At 40.9% G+C, this 22822-nt stretch overlaps 1 protein-coding gene across 8 annotated transcripts; it reads right to left on the bottom strand.

The window, feature by feature from the left end:
* Window positions 1–838: 838 nt before the first annotated feature.
* PLAAT1 (phospholipase A and acyltransferase 1) lies at window positions 839–20989 on the bottom strand. Of its 8 annotated transcripts, none has more exons than XM_008534939.2 (4): window positions 20795–20989; window positions 11087–11225; window positions 6800–7068; window positions 839–1098 (listed from the first exon to the last, which is right to left on the bottom strand). In XM_008534939.2, exons 2-4 carry the CDS (start codon window positions 11223–11225, stop codon window positions 997–999), a joined length of 510 nt encoding a protein of 169 aa, XP_008533161.1. In that variant the 5' UTR covers window positions 20795–20989; the 3' UTR covers window positions 839–996. The 8 variants fall into 8 exon arrangements, with proteins under 8 accessions (XP_008533161.1, XP_070438641.1, XP_070438640.1 ...); XM_070582540.1 differs by having other exon boundaries at window positions 6800–7065; window positions 20795–20934; XM_070582539.1 differs by lacking the exon at window positions 20795–20989 and adding an exon at window positions 20279–20502.
* Window positions 20990–22822: the final 1833 nt, after the last annotated feature.

Here is a 22822-nt window from a genome sequence, read left to right as displayed (position 1 = left end):
CTTTTAATGGTGGCACAAGAAAGATGTCATTGGCCATTAGTGTGATTTGTAGGGTAATGTTACAACATCTTGGTTATGGAGACCTGCATCCACTTTTCCCTACCTGCTGCCAACAAGAATTCCACCAGAAAGGTATTAAAAAGCAGTTTGTTTCATTCAACACATAATCAATAAAATGCAAGCATAAAATCACCACACCCCTTGATTTATAGTAAAAGCCTTAAAAAGTAACATGGATATTGTTTTCTAAATATGGCACTTTAAACCTACATTTAATGATCTCTTGCTAAGGTTAAAAGAGTCAAACCCTTGAAATACTTCAAAATCCAAAGGGACCAGTGTAACTCTGTAGAAGGAACAGCCCATTTTTGCTTGTCACACACTCCTGACAAATGAGTAGCTTCCAGGGAAATCACTGGATCTGAAACCCAGAGCAAGGAGCCCCCTCTCCTGCCCCACTCCCCATCTCCAAAGGAGCAAGGAGATGGGAGCGCACCCTCAAATAGCTTGTTAATCAAAGTTCCTCAAACTGTCTAACCAAATGCGGAATTTTCCAGTTTCTTTTCTGACCAGAAAAGGAATGTGAATTTAGATGTCAACTCTAACAATTTGGAGCTCTTAACTTTTTTTCAAAATCACATATAAACAATTCTTCATCCCTCTGGAAAAGGCAAAATAGCCACCCTTAGGGAAAAGGAAAACAGTATTTATAGAAGACAAAATATGATGTGATTTTGTTAGGATTTTCTGCTGGCTCACTCAAAAGGCTACTGCTTTTTGTTCAAGCTGCCACAGCAACTCTATGCTAGTAGGGAGAAAAATTTCCTTGGCTCAGTGATGAGATAATATCAGTATGCAATTTATTAAAGAGCCTGCCATCCATCAGTGGAATTTGGAACAATAATGATGCACTGAAAATAAGTATCCATCCAAGGTTGGCTTTTTTTTTCCCCTCCTCACAAATTCCTTCAGTCCCAATATCTCTTCAGTAAACTGTTAATAGTACTTTGTTCTTTCTCTTTTTGGAAACAAGCCCAGGAGCGAGAAGGCGCCAGCAGCAGCTGTCACAAACCCAATGGTACTTATTGCTCGGTTGGCCTATAAGGAAAGGAGAAATAAAAAACACATCTTATTCTAAAGGTATCTCAGTGTCCTAACCTTTAAGCTTTAGCTTGTTTCTTAAACCAAAGATTCATTTTAACATACAATGGATATATTTAAATTCTGTATGAAGAAATAAATTTATAATTTTTATAATTATGACAAAGATGTAAATACACGTAGGGAAGATTTCTCATATTTATATAGCTTCTGACAGTTTATAAACTCATCATGCCACAATTCCTAATAATCATCATAGTACACCTGGGAGGTAGCATTTTCTGTTTTGCAAAACCTGAGACGTTAAAAGTGATTTGCCTGAGGTCATACCACCAGGATGTATAGACATAGCTTGAGTCTTGAACTGTGTCTTCTCCCCCTATGCAACCTCTACCCGCTAAACACACACTGGTTTGGATGGGTCTATACCAGGAAATGATTCAGGGATGCAATCTGAGCTAAATACCTGTAAGCTCTCATTTGGGAGATACAATTTTTCTATTCTGATAAACAAACTTCAAGAGACGTCAATACTGATGTTAACTATCATGTCAAAAATTAATTTCTCACGTAGACAAACTAAAATAAACCACTCTCAAGCTCAATTGTCCATAAAGGAGTTCAGACATTTATAGCTGTAAGGGTATTAATCATCATCATGATGAGGGATCTATGAATATTCATGGTTTTCATGGCACTCAACTAATACTGCCTCCCATCTGCATGGGTTTCAGTGCAATTTTATGACCCAGAGGTCACATTCAGATGCTTCAGAGTCATCAGGTATTCTGCAAACAACAGTTGTTCGCTGGGATTTAAGAATCGGGCTTTCAAATAGAGCAACACGTTTTTCCCAAATGACTCTGGGGACCAGCCCAAATGCTGAGAATGCCCCCTGTCTAACCCACAGGCCTCCACCACTGAGCCTGCCACTCCCAAATTACTGCCACTCAATGCTACCTCCCTAACTGCAGCTTCCCTGTTGGGAACAAGCAGCAAAGGCTGTGGCCAGGAAGGCAGCACAATGACAGGAGTATTCCCTCCGTTACACCATCCTGCGGTCTACAGGGACAAGGCCTGTAATTGCAACTCCCTATTCTGCCACCATCCCCAGCTGCTGGGGAGAAGAGCACTGGCAAGCAACTGACAATCCTATTTTAGTTTGCAATTCTAATTTTCTTGATTTGTTTGGTTGGTTTTTTATTTTATTTATAATTTTTCATTAGTAGCTCCCTAAGTTATTTTTCCGGGAGAGAGTCAGAATTCACTGCAGCATAGAGCTACCCACACAGAACAGGGGGAGCAAAGAGGGGCAGAATCAGTAATCAGACAGGGATCAAAGATTATCGATCAAGCCCAGCCCCCATAGAATTCCAGGCAGATGCTGAGATCCCAAGAAGGTATGATACAGGGAAGTGTGGCAGGCAATGAGAAATAGGAAAGCACAATTGGTGTCTTTAAACAGAGGTGTCAAATGGCAGCAGGGTACAGCCCTGGGAAAGCAGCAGGATCTGTGGGTAGGGTGGCTCGAGCCAGATGCAGACCCAACTTCCTCAGTATCTTTCAGCCACTAGAAACATAAGATTTGAGAGATCCCATAAACCTGAGATCTGGGGAGGAGACAGGCAACTTGACCCTAAACCAAAATCCCCTGAGATCACACAGGCCAGCTGCAGTTATAATAAAGCCACATCCAGCATGCAGTCTCCCCAATCCCAAACACTTATTTATTTCAAGCTGCATTCTAAATGGCAAAATCCCACATAATTTGGACAATCCCTTGGAGTTATGTGTAATGGGATCTGATCCGCAAGGTTGTAACATCCCAGGATGTTCTTGGTGAAAAAGCATGAACAAGAGCTTATGCTTCACGGTTTACTGAGGATTATAGGATCACCAAATCCGACTGCGCACTTCATGCTTTACAGGGCTCTCTGCCTGTGGGCCATAATAAAGGCCTCATTCTGAGGATCTATACATGCCCAACGAAACTATTAGCTGAATCCGGAGCAGCTATGTCCAGATATCAGAGTAGCTGGGCCACAGATGACTGAAGGGTTTATCAAAATGCCTCTTCCCCCGAGATGCTAAGGCTGCAGTACCACGCACTGAAGCACAGCCAGCGGGTGCTGTGTGTCAGCTTGTCCAGGCCTATTCAAGGGTGCTGCCATCTTCCACTAAGACAGACACATTTTAATAACTTGTTTAGACTATCACAGTGACAAATGTTGATTTTTGAAATTTTCAAAAAATACAGAAAAGAGAAGCCCCAGACTGGGAGAAAACATTTGCAAGAGACAAATTTGATAAAGGACTATTACCTGAAAGATGCAAAGAACTCTTAAAACTCAACAATAAGAAAATGAGCAAGCAACCCAATTAAAAAAGGGGCAAAAGCTCTCAAGAGACACATCACCAAATATGCTATGCAGGTGGTAAATAAGCATGTGAAAAGATGCTCAATATCATATGTATTTTGGGAACTGCAAATTCAAATGAGTTACCACTTAGAAAGTACCTCTTAGAAAGGCTAAATTCCCAAATGCCGATGATATCAAATCCTGAAGAGGATGTGGAGCAACAGGAACTCTCACTCATTGTTGGTGAGAATGCAAAATGGTGCAGCCACTCCAGAAGACAACTTGGGGGTTTCTTACAAAACTAAACATACTCTTACATACAATCCAGCAATCATGCACCTTGGTATTTATCCAAAAGAATTGAAAACTTACAACCACACAAAAACCTGCACACAAATGTTTCTAGTAGCTTTATTCACAACTGCCAAAATTTGGAAGCAACCAAGATGTCCCTCAGTAAGTGAATGTACATCTGGACAATGGAGTATTGTTCAGTGATAAGAAGAAATGAGCTACAAACCAGGACAAAATATGGAAAAATTTTAAATGCATAAGGCTTAGACTAATTTTGACTACACAACATTCTGGAAAAGGTAAAACTATGGAGACAGTAAAGTAAGTGGTTGCTGGAGGTCTAGCAGGAATGAGAGATGAACAGGCAGAGCATAAAGGATTTTTAGGCCAGGAACTATTCTGTATGATACTGTAATGATAAACACCTGTCATTATGCATTTGTCAAAACCTATAGAATGTACAACACAGAGAGTGAGCCCTAAGGTTAACTATTTTAGGGGAGTAAAAACTTTTCCTTTACGCATCTTAGGTTCTCAACTAAGCCTCTGTAATAAAAGATGGATTAACAAGAGAAAAACAGAAGTTTATTAAAATGTACATCTCATATATACATGGGAGAAACTCAGGGAAGAGCAACTCAAAGACGTGGCTTAGAATTCAGGCTTATACAGTATCTTCAACAAAGAACAATAAATTTGTAGAGAAATGATAGGACAATGGAAAGTGGTTTTAGGCTCATGGGCAGAAATTGTGGGAAGGTAAACAAACAGGAAACTAAGAGTAGACAGAGGCTAGTTAGTAAAATTAGATCCCTCTGGTGCCCTCTCCAGGCTGATAAGTGTCTTACCTTAACCCCAGGTTGTCCCCAATGATTAACTTTTGCCCTTCCTGCTAGAGAGGGGAGGAGGGACACCTCTGAAACTCTATGTCCTGCTTTTAGGCAAATAGGGGAAGGGCAGGGAGCTTTTCTTGTACCTGCGCCTCCTCAATTGTCTTTAGCTCAAAATAATCCTTATGCCACAGTGACATATTTTGGGGGTGGCACATTCTGGTTTCCTTCACTATCGACTTTGATAATGATGTGTCAGTGTTGGTTCACCTTTTGTAACAATTATACCACACTGGTGTGGGATGTTGATGCCTGTGTATGTGTGTGTGGTTGGGGGTGGGGCGAGGTGTTATGGGGGAACTCTATATACTTTCAGCTCAATTTTGCTGCAAACTTAAAACAGCTCGAAAAAACCAAATTTCTTTTAAGAAAGATTTTTTAAAAAGGCATGAGGACGAAAAAGAAAGATAGGGCCACAATCCTTCCACCTTTCTCTTTTATGTATTTACAGATTTATTTAATTGGGGGAAGTATATAGCCCTTCCCAAGAACATTGTTCTAAGCTCAGGAGCCCTAAGCCTTAAGGGGACACAAAAAACTAATCTAATACTAGCTATTATTAATATTAATACTATTAATTATCAATAATAATAAAAGTAACCCCAGTGTTGTAGTTTCTGTTAGATCAACAGAGATTTTATTGAAGATCTATAAAAATCCTAAAATACTGCAATTAAAAATGGTATCCATCTAAGGCACGCTGTGAAGGGGGATGGATAATATATAACACAATATGCTAGGATACTTCAAATATCTCCTATAATCTTCAAAACAACTTCAGTTTATAGATTAGGAAACTGATAAACAACGTGCCCAAGGTCAGTCATCTAATAAGTGGTGAGGATGGGGTTCTAACTCGGGTCAGCAGAATTTCAAAGCTTAGGTGAGTTCCTAAGGCTGGGCACCATCTTCTTCAGAACCTTCTAGAGAACAGTTCTACTAGTTGTTGAAGAATAATTAACTTTTCGTGGGTCTCGATTCTGGGTCAGAAAGGTGAAAAGATGATGGATTGCAAGTAAGAGTCAAAGCAAGAAGATGGTTCTAACTCCTTTGTATGGAGCCACATTTTTTAAAAAATTGCTGATTGAGTGCAGTGGACAACTTTAACATTAACAAGGGAGAAGGAAAGAATCTATTTCCTAGTTATACCACTAGTTTTCAACGCAAAAGTGAGCGGGAATTTGTACCTATCTCCTCTGTGTTCTGGCTCAGAAGCGATTTATTGTTACATGTGAACAGAGCATTCATTACTTTAATATATCTCCTAAAAAAAATAAATTTCCAGTTGAATTATTTCCTAATGAAAACAAAATTATGTTCCATCTCCCACTTTCCCAAGCTTTTGTGAGAAGAACTGTAACCTCATTCCTTAGAATAGACGATTATATAACTTTTCCACTATTTCAGGATACTGGAAGGCTTTATAGATTTATTCTGTTAGATCACTTTAATAAATCTTTAGATTAAAACATCAATGATGGAATTGCATTGGTGGGACGACAGAAAAACAGCACTTGAATCAAGCGTGCTTTTAGTTAGGAATCTGCCATACTACAAAATAGTGGTGGTAAATGACAAAAGTGCAAGCGACTTTAAAAACAGTCAATTAATCCACTAAAAATCATCCAAAATTTCAACAAATCAAAGGATCTACTTAAAAGCTCAAAATTTCTTGACACTGTCATTGCAAGGAGACAGAAACTGTTTACAAACACGCCAAGCTATGTCATCAGCTGGCCTCTTTCAGCCAATGGAAAAGAATTTCAGAATTACCATCTACGTTTTTGGCAAACGAACTTCCACTCAAAAAAAGTCAACATTCTTTTCAGTATATGAGGTTACCGATTTGAGACTGCTATACGGTTGGGGTAGTGGGAAAAAATGGAAGGACAGAGGGCAATAAGACTGACAGAAAGCTATGGTCTTGAGTCTGCTTCAGTCCCTTATAGCCCCAAATTGATGATATCCATGTTCTAGTCTCAGTTTGATCATTAATTGGCTGCATGACCTTGGACAACTCAATTCCCTCTTTGTCCTTCAGTGTTCTCATGTCTTCTCATTGTTTTCATTTTTTTGAGGCCTGGGAACCTTATGATAGTCGGTAGTTATCATTTGCCCAACGTAAGAAGCATATATCTCTTAAAGAAGACTCACCTGCTCTGAAACTCCTTCTCCATAGCGAAGCAAAGTCACAAAATGCTCACAGTTGTTGACAAATATGTCATACTCCACCTCCTGGCCAATAACAAACTCTGACCGTTGTATGACTTCTTCCACAGGGAGAGGGGGGTATGTTTCATCATATTTATTGTTTATTCTATACGTGTCATTTCCCGCAACATCCTTCAAGAGCTGCATCTTCACCAGGGCCTTTCTGCTGAATACAGACTTGGCGCTTGTAAATGCTGCAGGAATGCCATCTTCTATAAGGAGAATTCTGGTTAGCAAGATAGATTGACCTGGCCCAGTGAACTCCAATGCCATCTGAAGACTTTGGAAGTGCAGGGAGGACTAAACCCAGCTGTGCCCCTAACTTACCATCAACCAGCAACCACTTCATCCTACCAGCCTCAAGCTCTCATTCTGTAATTTATCAATAACACTTAATACTGTATGAGTGAGAATACAAGAAAACTTTCTGAAAATTTACATCTACTCATAGAATAAATTGGGTGAGAAAACTCTATCCATTCTTGAGGAATAAGTTCTCTATCAATCGGTATGATTACTACAGATCTTGATATGTTTCTAACATACTATAGATAAGATCTTTGCTCACTTTTTCTATAAAGTAGGCTCCTTTTCAGCATCTGAACCCTTCCAAACTAATACCGTTGGGTCGTAGCAATAGTGCATTATGATCAGTAGGCTCGTCCTAGCATCTAAATTGCACCTTACCCCCACCTCCACTTTTCTACATTTATTCTTTCAACTAGGCTTCAATTTGGGTCCAATCTGAAACCTGCATGGTATCCTAGTCCTCTGAGGTGTCAGCTAGTGTCAGGCTGGGGCCAAACTTTTGTCTTGCCAGTTCCTTTGGCCAAAGAACTAAGTTTTGAACCTGAACCTAATATAGTGGACACTGTCTGCTAGATGTGGCCCATGCTGTGCCCTACCCTCCTGTTACAATGCCCCAAGCCCCACCACTCCACCTTACTGCCTCTATTGATAAGCATTTGCCTAGACTGCCAGGAACCTTTGTTTCTGGCCTACCACTGTCAGTATCTGAGGCTGGACAGATGAGTCCTCAGTGTTCGGTCTAACACCAGGACCAGGTCCTTCTCCATATGCCCAAGACTGCTATGCTTGGCCATGGTTCAAGAAAATCATGGGAGGAAGGGCCTCTATATAACCAGTGGTTAGACACTTTCCCTTTTAGTAATGACTAAAAGTAAACTTTCTTTTCCACTCTTCTTTTTTTCTATCTTCCAAGCTTCTTTGCACTGGAGCAGCATTTCCAGTTAATATCTAACACATTGAAAGTTTTTACACATTACAAGCTCTTAGAGCACATATATCGTAGTTAGAACTATCAAACTTTGTTGGGGGCTGGTCTGATCAAATCAATTTACAGATGAGGAAATTGAAGCTCGGAGAGTAAAGTGGCTTGTAAAATATCACCTTAGTAGTTAACCACAGCAACAGGAATAGAGTTTCAGCCTGCAGGATCAGAGCTCAGAGTTTGAACCACATTAATATGGAGCTTAAGACATGAAAATAACAAACAGCATCAAAATCTCATATTATTTTCCAGATGTGAAGACTGCAGAGATAATGTAGAGGATTACTTAGTGTTAATCACTAGATTCTGCAGAGACTAACGGTTCTGTATCATATTTGCCATTTCCAACATTCTAGAACAAGAGGCAAATATCTTAAAATGTCGCAAAAACTGCTTTGTCAAAAATTCTCAGAAGTTCCCAAGATAGTAAGACTTAGGCCTGTAAACATTTCTCTTTTAAGTTATCTCAAGGAAATAATAACAGGCTATTTGTTATTTACGTACATTTATCCCTAATAAATAAATTAATTTGTGTTCATTTCTAAATATTTAAAAAATATAGCATAAACATGTAAATATAAATCACCTATTATCCCACCACCCAGAAATAACTACTATTATTATTTTGATGTACTTCTATGTCTTTTATTAACATATGTGTATAGATGTGTGCATGTGTGTGCATTCATTTATGTATATATTATTTCTTTGCAAACTAACATATTGCATATTGAATTTCTACAAGCAAATATTTATATTTATTTTCAAATAAATATTACTTCAAGATTATCTCTCATGTAATTAAACATATCCAGAAATATGATCTTATTTTTTGAGGAAGACTGGCCCTGAGCTAACATCTGTGCCATGTTCCTCTATTTTATATGTTGGATGCCTGCCAAAGCATGGCTTGATAAGCAGTGTGTAGGTCTGTGCCTGGGATCCAAACTGGCGAGCCTTGGGCCACCGAAGCAGAGGGCATGAACTTAACCACTATGCCACCAGGCCGGCCCCTAGAAATATGATTTTTAATGGCTGTTACTGTGGCTTTTGTTTTTATCTATCACTCCATCCCACCACTGCCTCCTTTGTTCTGCAAAAGACCCTGTCTACGCCAATCACAGTATCCCATTCCCCTGGACACAGAGATGGTCCAGCAACGGGCAGGGGACCCCCAGTGGACCAATTAGTGTTGTTCTCCATGATTTTTCTAACTATAGTGGACACGGATTAGCTCTCTCTCCTGTTGGGTCACACAACTGTAAGAACGAGAGCATAAGGACGCTGATGGTCATCAGTTTAGCTTCTTAGAGAGTCATAGCCTACGAGAATGGAGACACTGAGAGAAAAAGTATGCAGATGTGAGACAGAGTCTTGATAGTGTTCCAACCCCTCATCCAGGCACCCCTGAGGCCAGCATCATCTCTCCCCTTTCTGCAGTTTCCCTCAGTATAGGAATGAATTTGCCTTTTTGCTTAAGCTAATTTGAGTTTGATTTCTGTTACTTGCAACCAAAAAATTCTCTCAAACACAGATACCTAATATTCTGTGGTTAAATCATAATTTATTTATTTATTCCCCTATTGAACATTAAGCCATTGTCTATTTTTTAAACCATTACAAATGAGATAAAAGTGAATACCCTTATACAAAAATGTTAGTCTACATCTCTCTCAAATTTCCCAAGAATAGACTCATAGAAGTACAGTTACAGGGCCAGAGCATATGAATTCTTTTAAGACTCTTAACATATGTGTACCGTTAAATTGTTTTTGTGAATGATTTTATCAACTTATATTTCTGTCAACAATATCCTTGTGTTCACTTCATTATACCCTTATCAACACTGATTGTTATCATTTTTTTAACCTTTGCTAATGTGATAGGCATAAAATCTGTCGTTTTATTTTACAATTCATAGACGACTCAAAAGTTGAGGCCTGTAAAGATGAGTATTGGCTTTTGCTTTTCTTCTCCAAACTGTTCCCAATTCTTTACCCACTTGTTTGTTGGGATTTGGGTGTTTGCTGTCCCCTCGGCCTGAGAAAAATCTGTCTCCAAATATCATCTCCCTGGTTTCCTCACCTCTTTGAAGTCGTTCTTCAAATGTTACCTTCTTAGGAGATTTTTCTGACCACCTCATTTAAAACTGCAGAACCCTCAGCACTTCCTATCCTGTTTCTCTGGTTTATTTTTTCCATATCACTTGTCTCTCTTCTAATGCTGCTTTCTGTATTTTATCCATGATCTCTCTCGCCACTGGAATATAAGCTCTATCATTCAGGAAGACGTTTATGTACCCCCAGCACCAAGAATAACATTTGAGGGGCGGGCCCCGTGGCCAAGTGATTGAGTTTGTGCCCTCCACTTCGGCAGCCCGGGGTTTCGCTGGTTCGGATCCTGGGTGCAGACATGGCACTGCTCGTCGGGCCATGCTGAGGTGGGTCCCACATACCACAACCAGAGGCACTCACAACCAGAATGTACAATTACGTACTGGGTGGCTTTGGAGATAAGAAGAAGAAAAAAAAAGAACATTGGCAAGAGATGTCAGCTCAGGTGCCAATCTTTAAAAAAAAAAAACAAAACAGCATTTGGCACATACTGGGTAATTAAAAAATAGATATTTAATGAATTGAAATAATCTATTTGTGTGATATATAAAGACATCGAATCTTGTCATGTTCGTGGTGAATATTTTCCCCAGCTATTTACTTTTTAATTGTGATTTTTTTTAATCCAGAGGTTTTAAATTTTAGTGTTAATTGCTCTTTATGATTTCTTTAATGCCACTTTGGTCTTAGAATGTCCTTCCTTAAACCTAGATCAGGTAGATTTACCTACTGTCTGAATTTTATTTCTATCTTGTTTTGTTTTATGATTTCATTTTATAACAAGAAAACTAAAGAGGTCCCAGGAGCCAGTGGAACAAACCTTACCTATAGGTGCCATGTTGATAACATAACCGTCACCCAAGTACAGCGCCCAGTGCTGATAGCCAGGACGAAACACTTCAATCAAGTCCCCTGGCTGGGGGTTGCCAGGGTACTTCAAACTAAAGCAATCATTGAACGCCATCTGCAACGACAGACACACAGAAGATCTAGCTGATACAACTTGGTAAAAGAAAATCAGTTTAAGACTTCCGTAGAAGCGTAGGGATACAGAATTTATTGGGATTGCCTTCCTTATTAAAGACTTACACTCACACCACTGTCCTTTACTTTGAAGGATTCCGACACTGAATTGTGTGTACACAAGTAGACAAACGGAGAAGGAATTTGTCTGCTATTGCATAATTTCCTACAGCAATTCTTCTCATCCTGATCAACTCCACTGCCCCTTTATTAAGATCAGCATTTTATAATTCTCCCTTTAAATTCAGAAATTCATGGATAATATAATTTACCTCTACATAAAATTTCAAAAATATTCATATGAGTCCTATTTGGAATGGAAAGGGGAGGTAAATTTATAATAATATCCGTTTTACTATGTAAATGCTCAGTCCATGACTACACAAAAAGATTTAATAGAGCGTGTATATGCTGTACTCACTTAGCATGAAAAAGTCAGGATCCAGAAGCAGAAGATAAGAAGGCGTTCAGCCTTGCATATGCAGCATAGTAAAATCAAAGAGCAGAAATATGGGTGGACACCAATACTGTGTACAAAAAATAATCTGTAATGAAAAATTTACTGTCTCATTTAATTTAAGCAGAGGTAAGTTGCGGGCTCAGATGAGCATCCAGCCAGATATTCAGGCATACTACAGGATACGAGGTGTTTCTTCCTCGTACCAAACTGTGCTTTGCAGGTCTGAGCACTCTGGTCTTCACCCACGAATTATCTGTAAAAGCCCTTTGTCACTGTGACAACCACAAACACCCCTACGGATTTCCACCACTCCCGTACTGCCCACTTACTGTCTAAATCCTCATTTATTGATTCCAGAAACAATGCAAAGTGGTCAATGTAGAAGGGAGACAACTTGGAAGGTTGGGGAGTTCATCATATTGATGAATATGTCTGAAAATTCTAAGTTTGGTCAGTTTTTTTTTTTCCTTTTAAATCAATACTTTTTAGAAAGAACGTACAAGTCTCTGACAGTTGATTTTTATGGAAGGTTACATTTTCTATGTATGGCACGGAAGTAGAATGACTCAGTGAGAGGGAGTTATGTACATTCATTGATAATCAAAAGGGGATTTAGTGCTATGTCTATGTTGAATCTCTAATTGGCAACAGCGCGTTCCTCATCATCTCTCCCTCTATTATAGCTATGTACTCTCATTTACAAAATAAATCCAAGTGCCAGAAAGGGGAACTTCCAAATCATCTAAATTATAATTATAATAGCACGGGCTAAGGACTTGGGAATACAGACTATCATTTTTCTGGCACTCGAAAAGTCTTTTTTACAACAATTAATATAGGGAGGGTGTTTTTCCAAGTATGAGTATGCCATCTGTTGAAAACTTCAATCATCACACTGTCACAGAAACGTGGCCAAATGTAAGTTGTCCATCTGTTGAAAAAGAACTATTAAAACAACTTTACGGAAACATCAAGTCTAACCACCCTCTCAAATATGTTTGCATCTTATTAATACGGCAGTTCACAATTTGGCACATGGGTACTAAAAGGAAAAATAGATAATCTATGACGATATAAACACACTTCTCGTGAACAGCAGTCAGCAAGCGTACACAGCTGCCTACTAGAATCCAGAGACGCAGCCAAGCTTACAATAATAACCATCATTTAAACAGAGAGCACTTTGTGGGGCAACACATTTTTTTTGCAAATTCACTATCTCAATTAACCCTATTCAATTTTTTAAAAACCTACAGCTATTTGAGTTTATGGTGTTATCATCTTATTTTAGATAAAAAGCTACAGTAGCAAATGCCAACTTCTGGAAGATACTCACCGAAGTGCTTATCAAATAAACAGGGGAAAAGAACTGGCCCAGGTGTTAAAGATGTGAGCTCTTGTCTCAGGTCTTCCGCTTGTTAACGTGCTAGTTCTGTCACTTTGGGCAAGTCCATTCAAACTGCCCGAGTCTCAGTTTGCTCATTTTGAAGGCAGGCATAAGAGTATAGAGCTAACTGGTTTTTCTCAAAAAGCTGTTACAAGCAATATTTCATGAACTGGGTGAAAGCTGTTGCAAACGCTTCGTGAACTGGCAAAAGCTACCCAGGCGGATGGCGAGAGGGAGGTAGCCATTTGTAAAGGTTGAGATACTGGTTCATGGCTCATGAGTGATTTTAGTTCCTTATCCTCTCTTTCCACCATGACAATGCTGCAGAATGGATGATTCCACTGAAAATTGTAATATATTTAGCACATCTTCAATTCTGACAGATAGTTCATAAACTGCTTTGCGAATTGTGAGTTAATTGATTTCATGAAGCCTGTCATATTTAGAAAGAAGGATGACAGGACAACAAGGGAACATTTCACATGAGTAACCTCTCCAGAAACTAAGGCAGGAGACTGAAGGCTAATATGTAAGGGGAAAAGTGAGTTCTGACACCAAACACTTGGAATTACAGCAATTTACTGCGGAACGGTACTTCAGGTGTTATCCAATCCACTGCTCTCCGAACATGTTTTTAGCAGCAGGGCCGTCTATCAAACTAAGCATCAGACGGACCCACAAGAATATGAAATATAAAAAGCAGCCCTGCCCTGGATGAAGTCAGGGAGAGGCATGAGAGCCCCATTTGCTCCTCACTGTTGCTGCCACTGAGGCTCCCTGGGACCCCAGAACATCTAGGAACGGAGCTTGGCGTTTAAATAGCACCCATGCAGTCCTAGCACAACATCCTCACTCTTAAGATAGAGGAAAGAGAACCAGGCAGGTGATCTGACGTGCCTAAGGTCATAGGCTAATTTAAGGGCTTTCAACAAATGGTGCTGGAGCGATTGGACATTCATTGCCAAAAAAGAACCTTGGCCTAAGTCTCACACTTTATACGAAAAATAATTCAAAGTGGATAATGGACTTAAATGTAAAATGCAAAACTATAAAACACAGGGAAAAACACAGAGGAGAAAATCCTCAGGATCTAGGCTAGAGGAAGAATTCTTAGACTGGATACCAAAAACATTATCCATAGAAGGAAAAGCTGACAAATTGATGTCCTCAAAATTAAAACCTTTGGCACTGCAAAAAGATCCTGTTAAAAGGACAAAAAAATCAAGCTACAGAGTGGGAGAAAACATTTGCAAACCACATATCTGAGAAAAGACTAGTATCAAGAACATATAAAGAACTCTCAAAACTCCACAGTAAAAAAAGCAAAGAATACAATTAGAACATGAGCAACAGACACACTTCACCAAAGAAGAGACACAGATGTCAAGTGAGCCATGGCAAACATCGTTAGCCATGTGGGAAAGGCAGATTACAACTGTGATGAGATATGCTACACCCTATCACAATAGCTAAAATAAAAAATAGTGACAACAGAAAACACTGGCAAGGATGCAGGGTAATTGGACCACTCATTGTTGGTGAGAATATAAAATGGTACAGTCACTCTGGAAGCAGTCTGTCAATTTCTTTGAAAACTTAACTTGTGACTAACATATGATCCAGGAATTGTACTCCTAAGCATTTATCCCAGAGATTTAAGAAAAGGAAGACTTACATTCAGCCAAAGCAATCTTGAGAAAGAAGAACAAAGGTATCATGCTGCCAGATTTCAAACTATACTACAAACCTATAGTAATCGAAACAGCATGGTAATGGCACAAAAACAGACACAGAGATGAATGGAACAAGAGAGCCCAGAAATAAATCCACGCTTACATTGTCAATTAATATACAACAAAAGAGGCAATAATATATAACGAGGAAAAGACAATCTCTTCAATAAATGGTGTTGGGAAAACTAGACAGCTACATGCAAAAGAATGAAACTAGAACACTTTCTTACATCATATACAAAAATAAACTCAAAATGGATTAAAAACTTAAGCGTAAGACCTGAAACCATAAAACTCCTAGAAGAAAACAAAGGCAGCAAGCTCTTTGACATCCATCTTAGAAGTAGTTTTTCGATCTGTTTCCTCAGGCAAAGGCAATAAAAGCAAAAATAAATGGGACTACATCAAACTAAAAAGCTTTTGCACAGCAAAGGGAACCATCAACAAAATGAAAAGGCAATCTATTGAATGAGAGAAGATTTTTGCAAACCATACAACTCAATATCAAAAAAACACAACAGCCGATTAAAAATGGGCAGTGGACCTGAACAGACATTTTTCCAAAGAAGACATACAGATGGCCAACAGACACATTAAAAGATGCTCAATATCACTAGTTATCAGGGAATCCCAAATCGAAACCACAATGAGACATCACCTCACACCTGTCAGAATGGCTACTATCAAAAAGACAACAAATAAGTGTTGGTGAGGATGTGGAGAAAAGGGAACCCTGGTATACTGGTGGGAATGTAAATTGGTGCAGCCATTATGGAAAACAGTATGGAGGTTCCTCAAAAAATTATAAATGGAACTACCCTACAATCCAGTAATTCCACTTCTCAGTATTTATGCAAAGAAACTGACAATGCTAATTTGAAAAGATATATGCACCCCTATGTTCATTACAGCATTATTTATAATAGACAAGACATGGAAGCAACCTAAATGTCCATCGATTGATGAATGGATAAAGAAGATGTGGTGTATATATGTATATATATATATATATATATATATATGTTTTCCTAGCACATATATATACATATATATGTATACACACACAATGGAATATTATTCAGCTATGAAAGATAATGAAATCTTGCCATTTGTGATTAACATGGATGGACTTAGAGTGTATTACGCTAAGTAAAATAAGTCAGACAGAAAAAGAGAAATACCATATGATTTCACTTATATGTGGAATCTAAAAAATAAAATAAATGAACAAACAAAACAAAACAGAAATAAACTCATAGATACTAACAACCAATTGGCACTCACCAGACAGGAGGGATGGGTGAAACAGGTAAAAGGGATTAAGAGGTACAAACTTCCAGTCATAAAATAAATAAGTCATGGGGATGTAATGTACAGCATAGGGAATTTTGTCAATAACATTATAATAACTTTGTATGGTGACATGGTTACCAGACTTGTCGCGGTGATCATTTTGTAATGTATATAAATGTCAAATCACTGTGTTGTACACTTGAAACTAACATAATACTGTATGTCAACTATTCTTCAATTAAAAAACAAGTTGCTCAGCATGGTCAAGAAATGGATCCTAAGATATATAATAATTTTTAATTGATAAATGTAATTAAAACATACAACTTTAGTAAAGGAAGTTTTATTTAATAAAATAGTGCTCCTGAATTTGACAAAAAGACACATTCACACAAAAACCTGTACACGAATGTTCAGAGCAGCTTATTCATAACAGCGCCAAACAGGAAACAAGCCAGGTGACCTTCAGCAGGTGAACAGTTAAAGCATGGTACAGCCATGCCATGAAATCTTACTAAAGAATAAATGGAGCAAACGATTGTCGATACATCCAACACCTGGATGCATCTTCAAAGAATTATGCTGGAAAGAAAAAAGCCAATGCCAAAAGGTTACATACTGTATGATTCTATTTATACAACATTTCAAAATGATTGGTCCTGGGGTTAAGAGGTGGTGAGAGGGAAGTGGATGCGGCAACAAGAGGGAGACTAGTGGTGAAGGAAATGTTCTGCATCAAGATCATGTCAGGAGGCCAACCCTGGGGCTGAGTGGTTAAATTTACATGCACTGCTTTGGCGGCCCGGGATTTTGCTGGTTCAGATTCTGGGTGCAGACATGGCACTGCTCATCAAGCCATGCAGAGGCGGCATCCCACATAGCACAATCAGAGGCACGCATAACTAGAATATACAACTTTGTACTGGGGGGCTTTGGGGAGAAGAAGAAGAAGAAAAAAAAACAAGATTGGCAACAGACGTTAGCTCAGGTGCCAATCTTTAAAAAAAAAAAAAAAGATTATGTCAATGCCAATATCCCAGTTGTGATATTGTACTCTAGTTTTGCAAGATGTTACCTTTGGGGGGAACTGGGTAAAGGGTACAAGGGCTCTCTCTGTCTTATTTCTTACAAGTGCATGTGAATATACAATTATCTCAAAATAAACACTTTAATTAAACAAAGAGAAACCAATGTAATTTTTCTACAGAGCACGGAAGAGGACCAATATGTGGAAGTTACGCTGAAGCAGTTTTTACCTGTATGTGGGATAATTTTTCTCTCACTGAAGGTGATCCAGCAATGGATGGAGCACCTTGTGCAGACAGCAGTCTCTGCCACAGGGAAGGTTTAAACACAGTCAGGGGGACAAAAATAACATCTCCCTGGTGTGAGGGAGTTAGGGTAAGGAGGCTGTCCAAGGTCCCTGCAACTTTAAAGTTATCTTTCTATTTCCCAAAAGCCATGCTAGGTGTAATCCTCAATCAATACCAAAAAGCAGACATCATTATTTCCCCCATTTTAAAGATGAGGCACCCGACATTCACAGCAGGTCAGGAACTCACCCAAAGTCACATGGCCGGAAAGGGCAGAACCCACACGTGGACTCAGATTGGTCTACTTCCAAGGTCAGCTCCTAACTCTGCCTGCTCCTCCCCATGTACACACTTCTGCCTCCCTCGCTGACATTTCTGCAGCCATCCTCACACGTTGTGAGACTAGCTAACGACTAGGAGCTGACGATTAGGATCACCAGTTTATACAGGAGGAAACTGAGACTCAGAGGAGTTAAATGTCAGACCTAAAGCCACGCAGGTGGTAAGTGACAGAACTAGACCTCAATTCCAGGTCTGCCTTCTTGCTCCAGATGCCATGTTCCCTCTTTATATCACTGATTAACATCACTAACCAAAGGAAATGCTACTAAACATCATTTCGCCTTTTTCCTCTTCTCAAACACCCATCAGACAGAGATGCTACAAAAGCATACAGAATATATATTTTGTATAACAGAAAGTTTTTAAACATTCATATCCAAAACCAGTGAGTAATGGGAAGTAGAGCCTTGCTGGGAACCTCTGTTCTTCTCTCATAGGGGAGATGCCAAGGTGGGGTTAGAAAAATCTAGAAGGTGCCCAGATTCAGACCGCAGGCAAATGGCTATACCCTGTCGATTTGGGGAATTTGATTTACAAGGACCACATCTACTCATTTCATTCAGGCACACATATTAATATACTGCTTCATAAATATAAGATAACAAAACCAATTAAAGATACATTTATAAAGTTCTCTACTGCAATCTGTTGTGTGTCATCTTTAAGGTAAAAATACTTCATTTTAACAGTTCACCTACACAAAATTGTTTCACTAGTTTATAATAAACAGTAGCATGAAGGTAAGTCTGTAATCTTTGTGCAAGAAATTTCCCGTTCCAACTGCCAGAACAGGCTATCCTGTTTGTAGGCTCCATGTTGGTCCCTGGGAATGCATCAAGAGAAATAACTGCCCCCTCACAGATAGGGACATGCTGATTAACTGCCACTCCTGACCATGAGGCCACTTGTGTTACAGGAATACTAAGAGTGTTGTTTCGCAAACTGCTCCAAGAATGCTATTGGAAGTCTGAAACACCATCACAGGCCATCAATAGTCCAGCAGTCTCCCAATTCGATTTGGACCATTTCCCACCCCAGCTGTATTTTTCATCTGCAGTCCTGCTGTTCTGAGAGGGCTCCATGAACCCCTGTGCTCCTAGATTGGCTAATCCACAGACACTCAGAGTTGCAAGGATCCTCCGGGCCAAGACTATCACTCGACAGCTGAGGGTTCCACCTCCCAGCCAAATGAACCAGCCTCAGCCACTGTACCGTCATTCTCTGCTTGGAGACCACCCTGAGGCTCCGCCGTACTCACTCCTCACCCTGCCCCCTCTGTAATCTTGGGCTCTTTATTCACCGCTACATTCTAGGCAAACCAAACTACTCACTATTCCTCAAACTCTCCTGGAGTTTTGTTGCTAACACTGAACTTCCTACCTGGAATGCACGGCCCAGTTCCAAATGCCCCCAGATGGCCCACTCTTAAAGATCCAGGCCAGATGCCACCTCCTCCCCAAGGTCTTCCTCCAGTCAGCCAGAAATGGCATCTCCTTGGGAGTTTCCACTGCATGTTGGATCTAAGGCCCAGCGCATTTCTACTCCTGCGTCAGTTACTGGTGTCTGGGGAATTTTTTCCTCTGCTCGAGATGGTTCTTGTTTGTCTCTACACCCTCAGTTTGTAGCGGAGTGTCTGGCACAAAAAACCTGCCCAGAAAATGTTTAAGGAATGAGGAGCCAAAGCCCAGGGAGGACGCGGTGGACGAGTTTTCCTAGCACATAAATCGTATTAACAGTCCTGAAGGCCAAAGTAATATCACCATCTGTATTTCCAAAATCTAATATTTTATAATAATAATCACTTGTAGTATTGTTCATATATGCTTCAGGGAGGATGGTAGGTTTAAAACGCCTTGGTAAGCAAGAACAGGTTTCTAGTCCGGTTCTGCCACTTAATAGCTGTGTGACTTGGGGAAGGAGTCCCTCATTCTCTGAGGACTCAGTTTCCCTATTCGTAAAAAGGAGGGGTTGGGGTTAGATTAGACGCTCTCTACTGATCCTTGGAGCTTTCCGACAGTTGGTTCAAACAAGGCTGTCTGGGAGCCTGAAGTCCTCCCTCCCTATCCCCCGCACACCTCACTCTTAAGCCCGGGTCGTCCTCCCCCACCGGCGGCAGCTGCGGGGCTCCTGGGGTCGCCCTCCTGTTAGCAGCCGCGGGCCGATTCCATCTGCTCCGGGGGAAGGTCAGGGCGGCAGCCACCGACACCGCTCAGAGCCGCCTGCAGCGCTAACGCCAGCCCACCGCGCGGGGACGCCCTGGACCCCGCCGCCGCCGCGCACGCTCGCGGCCCCCGCCCCCCGCCACGGCCGGGGACGGGTCCTCCCGCCCGTACACCGCCACCCCATCCCCGCACACACGCCGCACCCTCCTCACCCGAGGGGCCCCGACGCTACCCCTGCCCTTCGCGCGCACAGAGACACCCACCCTCCCAGCGGCTGAAGCGCAGCCCCAGCGCAGCAACTAACCAATCGCAGCCCTCCTGGCCGCTGGGACGCTCCTGCGTCAAACTTTCCTGGTACCAAGGGCTGTGCTAGGTGCTGCGATTATACGGTTAACTCGTCCTGTTGAGCCCAGAAATGTTCGTGTACGGTCATGAATACACACTATTCCCACTGGAAGTACGCCCCCTCCTAGCTCTACACAAATTCTTTTAAGGCGGCGGAACGGATGCTGGTCCCCGCGCCACAGGAAAGCATCTCAGTCTTTGTCTCTGCGAACGTGGGAGGAAGGAGTGGCCTTAAAAAACCTCCTTGCTTCCAACCACACACAAGCCTACACAATATGTGCTTGTGAGCCTGATTCATCGCCCAGGGCTGTGAGGACACATGTGGACCCCGCATCCCATAGGACCCCTCCCTGTCACGCACCTCCAGGCTAAGATCAACTTCGGTGGGAAGAGGGGAGGAAGGAGCTAGGAGAAAGGGACGGTGCGCCAGCCCTTGGACCCCCCAGCTATCAGTTTCCGCCTGTGGGAAATTTACCTGGCTGCAGATGGGGCCTTCATTAAAGTCAAGATTCTCTCAGGCAGCCTATTGCCCTCCCCACCTCCCCTGCCCTGCACCCCCAAAGACGGTCTAGTTCCAGACAGACTGGCAGAGCAAGTTCCTTATTCAGCGTGCCTTGGGAGCATGTGACAGAGCGGGGCCTAACTGCCTCTGTTTCAGGCCAGGTAGGCCAGCAGAGGCCTCCAGGAACACAGCCATGTGAGTTTAAAAATAAAACTGGGCATGAGGAGTATCCTTTTTCTCATTTCTAAATACGGAAGGCCGGGAATACTAACCAGCTAAGGAAGGAAGGCCTGGCGGACTGCTCCGTGAACTTTTTGGGGCTCTGCACAGGACTTCTTTTCAAACAAGTCATAACCTAGATTTTAACTCTGATGTAAATGGAATCTCAGCTAAAAGGTTTTTTTCCCCCCTACTGATTCAAAGGCCGAAATAGCTCACTAATTTTGTGTGTTTTGTCACAACGGGATAAGAACTACCTAAAGATGTGACTACCTTTATATAAGGATCAGGTTCTGTTACGTAGGTTAAAGCTGACTCTGAGCGCCATGAAACTGAGGGTCTGGCTTTGGCACCTTTGGAAACGCAGAGAATGGAGAAAGACATTGACAGCGTGCAAAATGTAGATATAATTATTGGCAAAGTGGAAACTAGAATGCTTGAGAGGCTGTAGCTTTGGTTTTCTGTGAGCTAATATTTTTCTTACATGTTCCCTATCTAATACATTTTTTAGAATTATAAACTGAATCAGATATGCCTTTCAGTACCCTTTTAATGTCTCAAAGAGAAAGCCGGAAACAGGTATTTGCTTTATGTTCCCCAACTATTTCAATTGAGTTATCACGGGAGGAAGTGGTTCGTGATTTTATACAAGAGAGTTATTGTGAGCATTTATAAAGCCGTCCTGCTTATGAGCTAAATTTATTATGTTTGCCAGGTTAATCTGTTTTCTCTAATCGGACACTTAATCATCCAGTCTCCCCTGCATTATGGATTCATGACTGTGAACTGAGGAGGGCTGCTCAGTCAGGGCAAGATGATAAATGATCTTTTCATTTTGAGGGGTCTTTGTGATTAAATGCATCATAATAGAATTAAAATGAAATAAATCTTGTAATTTTACTTCTAGATCCCTGCCAGGTAGAGATAAAATGCATTCGGTTAAGAGTAAACTCAATTTGATGCCCGAATGGAATTTGTAGGAGAAACAGAGAAAGCTCTGGAGTTCAGGAAGGCTCTGAGTTCTCCATTCATTTCTACACATTGGAGGGAGAGTTAATCACTTGGTGGGACTCTGTGGATGAGCGGCTCAGAATTAAAATTTCCATTTAGAAAGAATGTGGAATTAGCCTTGGGCAGTAAGAGCCAAAGTCTGTCTGAATCTAGGGTTGTAATCCTGGGCTCTCCAGAGCTGCACGTGGGATGCCATGGGAGCAGATGTTGGATTACAACGGAAGAACTGGTTCTCACGATTTTGGCTATTATACTAAGGGAAGCACCAGGTGATTGGCACTGTCAGTTGCTGCCCAGTTGGTTTGAAAGGCTTGAAAGATATTGAAATGACCATAATGGAGATGATTTAATTGTGCTTGTAAAATGAATAAAGTCCACGTACCAGGAAAAGCCCTGCAAGGTAACAAGAGTCATCATTTGCCTTTTTAACACATGGAGACTAAAACTGATTGGCTTGGGTGATGTTAGGGGGAGTCCTCAAAACAACCCTATGTTTTTGTGCATATTTTATTTATTTATTTGGTGAGAAAGAGTTGCCCTGAGCTAACATCACTGCCAATCCTCCTCTTATTTTGCTTAAGGAAGATTAGCTCTGAGCTGACATCTGTGCCAATCTTCCTCTACTTTGTATGTGGCACTCCTCCACATCATGGCTGATGAGTAGAGCAGGTCTGCACCCGGGATCCGAACCCGCGAACCCCAGGCCACCAAAGAAGAACGTGCAGAACGCTAACCACTTGGCCACGGGGCTGGCCCCCCTTTTGTGCATAT

The sequence above is a fragment of the Equus przewalskii genome, chromosome 18 (assembly GCF_037783145.1).
Source record: "Equus przewalskii isolate Varuska chromosome 18, EquPr2, whole genome shotgun sequence".
NCBI lineage: Eukaryota > Metazoa > Chordata > Mammalia > Perissodactyla > Equidae > Equus > Equus przewalskii.
The sequence above is the reverse complement of the archived record's forward strand: the minus strand, read 5'-3'. Positions and strand labels throughout refer to the sequence as shown.